Source organism: Macrotis lagotis, chromosome 6, assembly GCF_037893015.1.
Source record: "Macrotis lagotis isolate mMagLag1 chromosome 6, bilby.v1.9.chrom.fasta, whole genome shotgun sequence".
Classification (NCBI taxonomy): domain Eukaryota; kingdom Metazoa; phylum Chordata; class Mammalia; order Peramelemorphia; family Peramelidae; genus Macrotis; species Macrotis lagotis.
In genome coordinates this window covers 29,034,539-29,046,924 of record NC_133663.1, presented here as the reverse complement: position 1 = coordinate 29,046,924, position 12,386 = coordinate 29,034,539, and the positions used below count along the sequence as shown (strand labels likewise).

Sequence of the window (12,386 nt, the reverse complement as noted above, 5' to 3'; positions counted from 1 at the left end):
CCCAGGTACTCCTGACTCCAAGGTCAGTGCTCTATCCACTGCGCCACCTAGCCACCCTGAGTATTTCATATTTTAAAGAAATATTTGAACTTCTTAGAGGAAACTCTGTAAATCATAACAACGTATAAATATACTAATTTTGTTTCAGTTAATTTTTTCCTACATTTCTCAGAACTGTAGAGTTTTTATGAGTTACAGAATCATGGAAGCTTTAATTTTGAGAAGACTTCAGTCTTCTCATCCAATCCATGGCTGACAGAGGATCCCCTTCATACTCATGGTGGACAAATCTCCTTGAAAGAGGTCACTAAAAATTCCACCTACCCAAACATGACACAAAAGTTAACAAAGAAAATTTCCAAGCTATGTCAACATATTTTTCTACTCATGAATATATCTTCCCAAGAGTCCTTCAAAGGAAAATGTTGAGATCAAAGATAGGTGTTCATGGAGCATAAGCTGGGTGCTGCTTGAGTAATCATTATTACCTTGAGGCAAGGGCATACTTAGTTCCATTCTCTATGCACAATTATAAAGAATATCAGAAAATCATTTTACCAACATTTTCCTTGTCTTTATAAGAAAAAAAATGACTATCCTTTTGGGATGGAACTAAGTACATCCATCTTTCTGAGTCCTTGTTTATGCATAGGGATTGGAAAAATAAATAAATGCAACTTACTCAGATGGCAGAATCGACCATAGAGTCCTGGGTCACATAAACAAACTCCATAGACCCTGTGGCAATAGCTGTTGTGGGCACATCTACATTTCTTTCTGCAATCCTTTCCAAAGAATCCTTTAGGACATCCTAGAAGAGGTGAAGACACACAAAGAAAACATTGGTCTATGTGAAAAATTAATTATGGATTTTTTAAACATAGAGATGGGTAGAGTTGAGTATCTGCATTTGAATATTTGAATAACATGACTTTTATTATAGTGGTGCTACAATGCTTAAAATCATAATTTTTATTTTATAATGTTTTCAAATTTATGAAATACTCTTCTTGGAATGAATTTATGAAACAGGGTCATAATCCCAATTTTTAATAGATGCTTTTGGAGAATAGTCAGAGCACCAGTACAATTTTAGCTGTTGACATGTAGAAAGAATTGGAGAATGAGGAAATCAGGATCAGTCCAGAGGGGTTTCTGTGTGTGTGTGTGTGTGTGTGTGTGTGTGTGTGTGTGTGTGTGTGGTGTGGTTTATTGATTGTAGAAACTGAACTTTAATTTGTCAATCCATACTTGTGTGATGAACTCCATTCTGACATGCTCATTTGATTAGTAGCCCCTGAAATGCATCAATGAAGGGTGGAGTCCAGAGTCTTCTTGTGTGTGATGGGGGGGGGGGGGGTTTGAGCCTAGAGATAAATTAGATAAATCCACACATTCATATTCCATACCAATCACAAGGCCCCTATTATGTAGAAAGGGGTAGCTTTAAAGCACAGAGATACCAAACTCTTTAATGACTAGAGGGTGTTGCTCAGTGTTTCCTGGGTTCTTCCTTTGGTATTCAGAATATAGTATAAAACTATTAAAGTGAACTGATTCTGTTGGTATTTTTAACTTACTGCTGAGCAAGATCAGATGAGTGGATACTAGCTCCCTCTATTTGTTAAGTGGATAATGAAACTATCACCCAAAGATTCTAAAAGGCTTGTCCAGGGTTCCATAGGTATTCACGATATGATGATGCTTTTGAGTTTGTCCTTCATTCTTGAAGAACATGACATCAGGGAGGTGATGCCACATGAATTGGATTTGAGTGAGGGGGTTATTGTACTAAGTCACCAGCCTCACTTTCTCCTCCAGAGCATCTGGGTCCAGTGGCCAGATATGGATCAGGACAAATGGAGATGATCCTCCATATGAGGCAACCAGAATTAAGTGACTTGCCCAAGGCCCCCCAGCTAGTTAATGTTAAGTGTCTGAGATTGGATTTGAACTCCCATCCTCCTGACTCCAAAGTCAGTGCTTCATCCACTGCACCACCTAGTTGGCCTTATTAATGATATAGTGGACATTTGAAGAGCATATTATATCCAGGATATGATTTTAGCATCACAATTCTGTGAATTAGGTACTATAGGTATTATCCTATCTTTTTGGGTTACTTTTACAGTTTTAAAAAATTTTATTTCAAATTTTAAATTTTGTTATTTTATAATTTTGAAAATGTAACTTTATTTTTATTTATGAAATAAAACAAATATTTCCATGACATAGTAGAATAAAAAAGATGGTCACAAATGAAAATCCAAATTTATTATGTATAACTTGCTATTATTTTTAAATATATAATAAACTTATCATATAATGTTATTCCCCCCCCCAGAGATGGCCACCATTAGACACACATATGTATATATGTAAAGTTATTCAATACATACTTGTATTTATCAGTTTTTCTCTGGATACAGATAGAATCTTCCTTCATAGTTCCTTAGAGCCATACTTTATTCATTTGTAAAAGGGATATAATATAAGAGGCGGTTGCATTGATGAATGAAGTGTGGTTCTAAGGAGCTAAGTTGCTGGTCTATGATCCGGGAATCAGTAACTTTTTAAGGGCCAGAGGCAGAATTTGAGCTGAGATTTTCCTAATTTAATCCTTGCACATATCCATTATGTCCTACTGTTGGTGAGTATTACACTTGACTTGCCATAGACACACAGCCAGTAAAGGGGCTAAAATGGCTTAGCTTCTCAATTCCAACTGGAGCACTCTACCATATCATCATCCATCAGGTTATTTAAAGGACTTAGACCATTTTTTATAAATATAGAGCCCTGATTTCATGTAAAAAATTATGAGGTAGAATTTTGAGGTAGCCATCCATTAACATGTTTGCTATTAGAAGTATCCAGATGACCAAACAGAAATCTCATACCATCTTCACAGAGCATCCCATGAATTCCAGGGGGACAATGACATTGGCCTGTTACAGGGTCACACGAGCCTTTATTCTGACACTTACAGATGCCATTACACTCTTGTCCATAGGTCCCTGGGGGACAAGCTGTAAGAGAAATGAAGAAGATGAATGAAAACAAAAAAGAGCTCAGTCATTGTATCACTGGGGTAGAAAATAATGTTTTCTTATCATCTTGGTACAAGGATACTGGGTAATTAAAGAATGAATCTACTTGTAGAACTGGGAAATATCACGGTTAGCTTCCTATATTGGGTGATATTGTCAATTTCTGGGAGCCTCGTTATTACAACTGGATGAAAAATGAGAGCTGAAAGAGCAGGTAAATGAGCTTCAAATATGAATTTTAGGTTTTTTTTCTTAAGCTTTAACCCCAAATTTTCAAAATTATCCTAAGGTCCTTGCTGTACAAATTTAGGTCACATTAATGAGTTATAAACCAAGTGTGCTACTCAGAAAATGAGAAGAAAGTAAAAAAAAATATGTATTTTTAACTAGCAGCCAACATAATGAAGGCTCTCTTGAGGCTTCAGAGATGTTTTTGCATTGTCAAAGATTGATGAAGTTAAGCAAACAAACCTGTTTATAGGAAGCATTTAGTACTCCAGTTTAAAATAAATTGGAAATAAACCTCCCAGCTATATTTTCTTCTTAATTTGAAACAATGCAGCTGCTAACTATTGTAAACGAATTCAGTTTTTAAAAACTACATTAAAAATCAAGAAACTATATGATATTTCAGGTTTTACCTCTTATGCTATTTCCTATACTCCATGGTAACACAGGAAGATCATTTCCATTTCATTATTTCTTTCCCTTTAAAAAGTTGCCTAATAAGAATGGAAGGAAGGAAGGAAGGAAGGAAGGAAGGAAGGAAGGAAGGAAGGAAGGAAGGAAGGAAGGAAGGAAGGAAGGGAGGGAGGGAGGGAGGAAGGGAGGGAGGAAGGAAGGGGTAAGGAAGGGAGGAAAGGAGGTAAGAAGGAAGGATGGAGGGAAGGAAGGGAAAGCAAAAGGAAGGAAAAGATAAAGAAGAAAGGAGAAAGGGAGGATGTAATAAAAGGAATAACATAGGAAAAAAGAGAATAAAGGATGGAAATAGGGAGGATAGAGGAAGTAAGGGAGGAAGGAACAAAGAGAAAGAAGATGTTGAGCCAATATTTATAATAATTATATATATTATATATAATAATTAATATTTTTTCTCTTTTTCCAATCTTTTTGGAAAATATTAATCTTTTAATTTAATCTTTTCCAAAATAGATAATATTCTTTCCTGGAACCAAATACCTTCAATTAAAATAGATTTTTTTATCACAATTTAGAAAGCAAGAGATAAGGAAGAGAGATGAAGGATAGAAATACTTATGCATGACAAATAATCCCAATTCCCATTAGAAATTCAGAAAACTTCTAGAGCATAGTAAGCCTGTTCAGAACATTGAAATACTACTGGATTGAATTTTAAAGCAGCTGACAGGTCACTGGGAATGGGACATTTCATGGATCAATACTTAATAAGCACATGAAGCATGCTAAACACTGTCCAACAGATACAAACCTAGCCCCAGCTCTGCCAGAATTTACTGTTTTTGAGTAACAATAGTTAGGGCAAATAAAAGGGACAGAAGACATATTGATATGGGTAAATTTAATGGGATTCATGAAATAAGTGGAAGGTAAATTACCTTATCCTCATAGTCTACCATTTTGGATCTTTCAATAACATAGAGTATTGCTTAAATATGTAGACATTATTAAACAAAAGAGAAAAGGAACCTTCATTAGTATTTCAGATCAGCTCTATAGGTCAGACATACTAATGTGCTATCCATTTCATAATGCAGCTTCAAAAGTGCCAAAGAAATTCTGTTGCTTCATGCTGCATGCCCCTCACTCCTTTGTCTCACATCTCAAAAGACCTCTTGTTAATCCTTTGAAATTTTGCTCAAGAGTAATCTCCTTAGTAAAAACTTCTCAGACTAATCTAGAAAGACAGCATGGTTTTATGTTGTGTAACATTGAACAATTTACTTATCCTGCATTTCTATAACAGTAACACAAGAGAATGGCAGTTTGTTGTTAAGTCATTTGATCCCATTTTGGTATTTTCTTGGCAGCGTTACTGAAATAGTTTGCCATTTCCTTCTCTAGCTCATTTTACACATGAAAAAACTGAGGTAAGTGACTTGCCTAGGGTCTTGTCTGAGGTCAGGTTTGAACTCATGAAGATGAGTTCAGAGAGGGTCTCTAAACCCTTACCAACTTTGAATCTATGATCCTCTATAATCTCATCCAGCCCTAATTAATCAGAATTCCAAACTCAGCTACTATTGAAGTTCAGAGTCTAATCTGTTTCCTCACTTACTTAGAATTAGAAGAGTTCAATTGATTATCTCAATGTATTGTCATTCACACACACACACATATCCTATATTTTCATATGTATATGAAGGATGCTTCTCTCCCTTAGGTTCCATACAATCAAGGACAACTTTTATTTATCTGTATCACAACATAATTCTTTCCACAAGGTGGGTGCTTAATAGATCTTTGTTAAATTGAATTCTTTTCCTAATCCATTAGCTGATTCAGAGTACTTGTCTTAAACTACCTGCATTCAAATCTCTCCTCTGGCCATGCCAACCATTTGAAAGGGCAGTCCACTTGGAACCATGGATGATCACATCAAATTCTAACTCTTCTATTTACTACTTGACCAAATCATTTCAATGTTTGGTGCTCAATCAGTGCTTATCCCCTTCCATCTGCTGTACTTTTAAATATCTCTCTCTCTCTCCCTTGTTCCATATATAGTCATTATTTTCATCGCAATCATATTTGACCCTTCATAACACCATTTGGAGTTCTCTTGACAAAGATACTGGAGTGATTTGCTATGTTCTTCTCTAGATAATTTTGCAGAGGAGGAAACTGTGGCAAATGTGGTTAAGTGACTTGTCCAGTCTGTCTGAGGCCAGATTTGAACTCCAAATGTTGACTCTTCCCTGTTCCAAACCTGTAGTGACACCTGGATTGAACCCTAGTAATAATGATTAAAGAGAGAGGAGAAAAAACAGTTCAATAAAAGCAATTACTATGCCAATTATGTCTGATAGTGGTTATCATATTCTGGACATTGAGGACCCTATCTCTGTGAAGTAGTGAGAGAGGCAATGAATATATTCTTTAAAGAATAAGATTTATTGTCTACTTTTCAGTGTAAGAGCAAGAAAGAATAAATGTTATTAGTTGAGAAAAACATTTAAAAAGAAATAAGAAGTACATTTATTTCTTGTTATTTCCTGAGATAGTATCCAGGGAAATGTTCCTGCATTAAAAGAAATTCACTCATTCTGATATGATAATATTAACACATGAGAAATTTCCATAGTTGCCCAGAGCCTATGGAGTGGTTGTTTTTATTATGTCAAACTCCATTTCCCCATATTCTTGTACTCTTTTGGGGGGTGGGTGACATGCATGCTTTTTCATGACGCCACTTGTTTGAATGGACCCAGAGGATGGTCACTGAACTTTAGGTGACTCTCTTATGGAAAGACATTGAAAAAAATCCCAGAGAGTAAGAAAGAAAACGTGTGTGTATGGGGGGGGGTATGATCTGCATCAGTGTAGGGTGTACCATCCAACGAGTGTGCCCAATGAGACTAAGGGCCCCACAGAACTGTCAAAGCAAAATATTCCAATCTGATAGAACTGAGAAAGATACTTTGTTCCCATTCCTTACTCTGCATTTTATGGGACTAGAAATTTAATTATATATCTGACCTTATATATTCAATTTAGTGAAGAATCATCACAAATGGTGGCTATTATCTCAAAAGCCATAATTTAATGATAATGTTTTATGGCATTTAAAGCTTTTCACAACCCGCCCCTTTGTACTGTTTCAGTCTTTTGGAAATTTATTCACCTCTACACCCTCTATGATCTATCTACTGGCCTCTTCCTTGAACACAAAACTTTCTTTACTTGGTGTTTGCAAGTGACTGTCCCCATGGCCAAAATGTTCTTCCTCTTTATTTCCTCCTCTTAGTTTTTCTAGCTTCCTTCAAGATTAGTTCTAGTGCTACCTCCTGTGGACTTTCCCACTTCTTCCCAACTATTATGGTGTTCCCTCTGCGATTACCTTTGGTCCACTCTGTATATTTTATTTTAACTTAGTTATTTTCCTGTTGTTTTCTCCATCGCAATATAAATTTGTTGATCCCAGGGATTAATTTTTTCTTTATATCTTTGGCATTTATTACAGTATCTATTATTTAGAAAGTATTTATTAAGTGTTATTGACTAATTGATCTACTGTATCCATATGACCATGACATTTAAAGGAATTTCACAATAGTTTAATATGGAAGAATTTTTAGGTTTGCAATCAGACTACTGAAGATAAACCAAAATAGCTTAGCCAAATCACCTCTCTATTCAGTTGTCCAGACTGCTGTCTGTTTTGTTTTGAACTTTGATTTTAGTCTTAGGGAACTCCTGGTGTAAAAATTCATTCCATCATTAGAGATGAATTAGTGTTGTGGAACAAAAACAGTCTACAACCTCAAGGAGCTTACAGTCTCAATGAACAGACAACATGTAAAAAAATTGGTGCATATGCTTGCCTATGGAATCTTAGTTAGAAAATGTCCTGTTTTCTCCTTCTTTAAAGAGTATTGATTTGAAATTCAGTTTTCTAGAAGTGTTTGGGACCATGAGAGGAAAAGGGACCTGCCTGTGTCATATATATTCTGATTAGGTCAGAGACAAGGCTTGATTTCAGCTCCAAGAACTTCATTAATGAATGAACAAAGTACTAACCCCAGAGTCAGAAAGTTCTGAGTCCAAATGCAGCCTCAGATTCTTACTAATTGTACCACTTATTCATTGTTTGCCTCAATGACCTTGTCTTTAGAATGGGATAAAAATGCAGTTTACATGGCAGGATTCTATTTATTACATTTTGCATAATTAATATAGTTTCATATAGTTAATAAACACAAATAGTATTTAAATACAGTACCCTATTTCATAGCTATATATATATATATATATATATACATATATATATATATATATATGTATATATGGTGGGATAAAATAACACTGTTTTTTTCTTAACATCATGAGAAACTATCCAGGACAAAATAATGCAGACTAAACAAACCAAAGTAAAAACTTTATACTAGAGTACCTCTAGTAGTTTTTCTACATTTAAAATTTGAGACGGGAAATCTACCCTTTGCTCCCAAATTCAGGGGGCTAAAACTAAGCATTGATGATCTCTATTGTAAGAATTTGCATAATCTGTATCTTATAGCTTAAATTGAATGGGTAGCCCCTTAAACAAAACAGTATAAAAATCCTTTCCATTTCATTGCTCATGTCTATAGAGAAACAGGGAGGGACGCACATTTATTAAATGCCTACTATATGGCTTTGCCAATATTTACAAATATTATTTGATTTGCTGTTCATAAAATAATCAGTGTGGTGGCTGCTCTTATCTTACTGATTTTATAGCTGTGGTAAGCAATGAGGATGCAAGGAAAGGCAAAAGACAGTCCCTACTCTCAAGGACCTCACAGTCTAATATCCAGTCATTTAATTTCTTTGAGTTCCCACTCACCATTTTCTTTTCCCTCAAACCCCCCACAACTCTGTATAGACACACTTGTACATAAAAACACACACACACACATTGACGTATCATTTCTTTAAATATATTTTTATTTATACTCATAGAACAAGGGTTCCTTTATTTTGTTTAGTCTGCATTATTTTATCCTAGATAATTTCTCATGATGAGAATATGTTAAGAAAAAAACATTTTGGGGCAGGTAGGTGGGGCAGTGGATAGAGTACTGGCCCTGGAGTCAGGAGTACCTGAGTTCAAATACGGCCTCAGACACTTAATAATTATCGAACTGTGTGGCCTTGGGCAAGCCACTTAACCCCATTTGCCTTGCAAACCCCCCCCCCCATTTATTTCTATGTATATTAAATATATATAGATATGAAATATCTAACTATTTAATTATATGTGGAGAGTAAAGTTTTGCTTCATTTGTGAAGGGGGGTATCTTGCCAGAAATTAATGCATTGTTTAAATAGAAGGGATTTTTAAAGCCTCTGGAATACAGAGACCCTTTATTAGTTTTTATAGCTAATGAATAAATAGGACCTGAGAAGAAAACAATCATCCAATTTGCTTTCAAGTTTCCTAAGGAATGGAGAAACAAGCAACCCATAATAAAGCCTCTCTTTCTAATATTAGATTAAACTTCAATCTCTATGTTTTTATTGCTTATCTTTCTGGTAGGTATATAAGATCATAAATGGAGAGCTGGAGGTGACTTAAGAATCATCTCATCCAACTCTCTCATTTTACAGAGAGGGAAAATAAGGTTCAGAGTTGTTAAGTGAACAGCCGAAGTCACAAACATACTAAGTGCCACAGTCAGGATCCAAATTGAGGTTGCCTGATCCCAGAACTCAGACTTATACTAATGGAATGGAAGGGCAATTTCACTTTTCATCTTTATTTCCCTAGTCCTAAATACGGAGTCTTTCATGCAGTTGGTGATATCCCCTGCCCCTGACTTTGTGGGGGTGTTGTGTACTCACTTTCATTACATAGGATGCCACTCCAGCCAGCTGGGCAGAGACACTGACTCTTTTCCTCATTGCATTTGCCTCCATTCATACAGTCTTCACATGTCAAATTGCAGTCATGTCCAAAAGTGTTGTCTAAACACACTGGAATGAGAAAAATCAAGTTAGCAAGCTCATGAGCCTATACCCCCCTCCCCAAGAGTTAAAAAAAAAATCAGTTAATCAGCCAACCAACTAAAAAGTGTTTTTTAAATGTCTCCTCTAAACCATGAACTATGCCATACAAAAGAAATGCTCCATTCCCTCCAGGAGTTATGTCACCCTGAAATATGCCTCTCCATGTGGATGAATTCCAAAAGTCTCTCTATCAATCAATGAACATTTATTAGGTTATTTATAGGCAGACACTGGGTCAAAGCTCCAGAGGTCTATTAAGATGCAAATCAGAAACCCTTCCCATAAGAAGCTTACAATCTAATGGATCTAGCTCCTCCCTTCATTTTGGACCACCCATTATCTCAAAGGTTAGTTATAGAGAAGAGGGAGAGTTTCTCACACTCTAGATTACCTTTAGAACTTTTAAAGAAAATAAATACAGAAGTGATTAATATGGGATATTTAAGAAATGCTCTTGTACATATTTATATACTTGCAAATTTATACATTTATATATACATATCCACATATATATTTACTTATCTATCATATCTACCCAAATGTCTCTCTATTCATTCATCTATCTTATCACCTCTTATCTAATCTTTTTAATCTATCTATCTTTCTATCTATCTATCTATCTGTCTATCTATCTATTTTTCTATCTATCCTATCTCTCTCTCTCTCTCCCTCTCTCTCACACACACACACACACACACACACACACACACACACACACACACACAGCAAGATGGCCCAATGGTTAAAGTCCTGGGTAATAGAGTAAGGAAGTAGAAGAGTAGAGAAAAGTAGTAGAGGAAGATGAGTGCAAATGTTGCCTTCAACACTATCCATTTAACCTTGCTTGTCTGGGGAAGTCATTGAACTCTGTCTGTCTCAGTTTCTCTTCTGCAAAATGAGCTGAAGAAGGAAACCAAACCACTCTGATATCTTTGCCAAGAAAATTACAAATAGGGCCAAAAAGAATCAGATATAATTGAAATGACTTAACAAGTAGGGATATATGTTTGCATGTAGGTGGGTGTACATACATGTAGATAATATATGCACATGCATGCATGTACCACACTATACACACATGTATGGATGTGTGTTTTATGTACATATGTGTTTATACAGAGTTGTGGAGGTTTTGGGGGAAGAAAATAGTGAGAACTCTAAGAATTTTAATGATTGGATATTAGACTATGAGATCCTTGAGAGTAGGGAACTGTCTTTTGCTTTTCTTTGCAAGCTTTTCACTTACTACAAGCACTCATAGTTTATTAACTATTTTTTTTAGGTTTTTGCAAGGCAAATGGGGTTCAGTGGCTTGCCCAAGGCCACACAGCTAGGTAATTATTAAGTGTCTGAGACTGGATTTGAACCCAGGTATTCCTGACTCCAGGGCCGGTGCTTTATCCACTGCACCACCTAGCTGCCCCTAGTTTATTAACTATTAACTGTCTGATAATATTTCTTTTTTTTACCATATTTTTTTCATTTTGAAGATTTAGCTTTACTTGCTTTATCTGTGATGTAGAATTTATTTTTCAGAGTTCTAGGTGTTTCTGAATAACTAATACAACCCACTACTCTGCCCATGGGTTTTCAACTCACCCACTTTGTGTAAAACAGTGAATTCTTCTCGAATATCTCTTTTCTCTGGTTCATCTTCATCTTCCTCATTGGTATTGAGGTCACGAGCATAATTAAGTAGTTGAGTTGGTCTCCTGAAAGAAAGCTCTGGGAACCTCACCACTTCTAGTTCTTCTTCCTCCTCTAATTCATCATCATCCAAAGCTAAAACCAAAAAAGGAAAATGACTGGGCATGTACATCCTTGGTAGGGAGGAAGCAAGGCAGATTGTGGGGGGTGGACATGTGTTGAGGTGTGTAGACTTGGCTAGGAAAGGATGAGAGAAATGAGTCTGAACTACGCACACACACAAGCAGGGGTGGCAGGGGGGAGTGAAAAAGGGAAAATTCTTTGAGCAAAGCCAATTCAAATAGACAATCACAAAGAAAGGTTAGAAGCCATGAACACAAAGGTAAAACTGCTATAGAAAGAGGACAAAGAGAGGAGAAAATAGTTTTAGTTTAGAAAAAAGGAGAGATTTGAAGGCTGGACTGAGGAAAGGAAATTGCATTCTTCTCCTCCTGGCCCCTAGGAAGGAGAAAGAAAAATTATAAATAGTTGAAATGTGGTTTAAAAAAAAAAAGGAAATTGCCCCATAGGCACTTACGGATGCAAGTTTTTCTGTTGCTATCAATTTGGTAACCTTCCTCGCAGAGACATTCATAGGATCCCAAAGAATTAATACAGAGCTGATCACAGTTGGTACTGTCCTCTAGACACTCATCCACATCTAAGAAAGAGAAAGAATACAAATGTCCTCTTGGGCATTGACGTAGGAAACAGCTGATGGATTGAAAGATGTGATCATGTTCATTGTTCCACCTTACAGATAACACTCTGACTGAAAGGAAAACTAAGGCAAGTCCCCAAACTAGACTACTTTCCTCTGGTTCCCTAATAAGAAATCTACCTTTAGCAACTTGGCAAATCCACTCTTCTGATGGGGAGACAAACTTTCTAGGATCTCAGACTGAACTGTTAATTCAGAGGAAGGAGGCTTATAATATGCATTCGACTGAAAAAATAGTC

The 12,386-nt window shown here is 36.1% G+C and overlaps 1 protein-coding gene across 1 annotated transcript in view; it reads right to left on the bottom strand.

Annotated features, from left to right (window-relative positions):
* Positions 1–12,386, bottom strand: part of LOC141492103 (uncharacterized) — a 280,770-nt gene that overhangs the window by 144,475 nt on the left and 123,909 nt on the right. The window contains exons 7-11 of the mRNA XM_074192728.1: positions 11,965–12,087; positions 11,340–11,522; positions 9,576–9,707; positions 2,901–3,029; positions 683–811 (exon numbers count right to left, since the gene is read on the bottom strand). Of these exons, the coding sequence (XP_074048829.1) occupies positions 683–811; positions 2,901–3,029; positions 9,576–9,707; positions 11,340–11,522; positions 11,965–12,087 (696 nt within the window). The remainder of the gene's footprint in view (positions 1–682; positions 812–2,900; positions 3,030–9,575; positions 9,708–11,339; positions 11,523–11,964; positions 12,088–12,386) is intronic.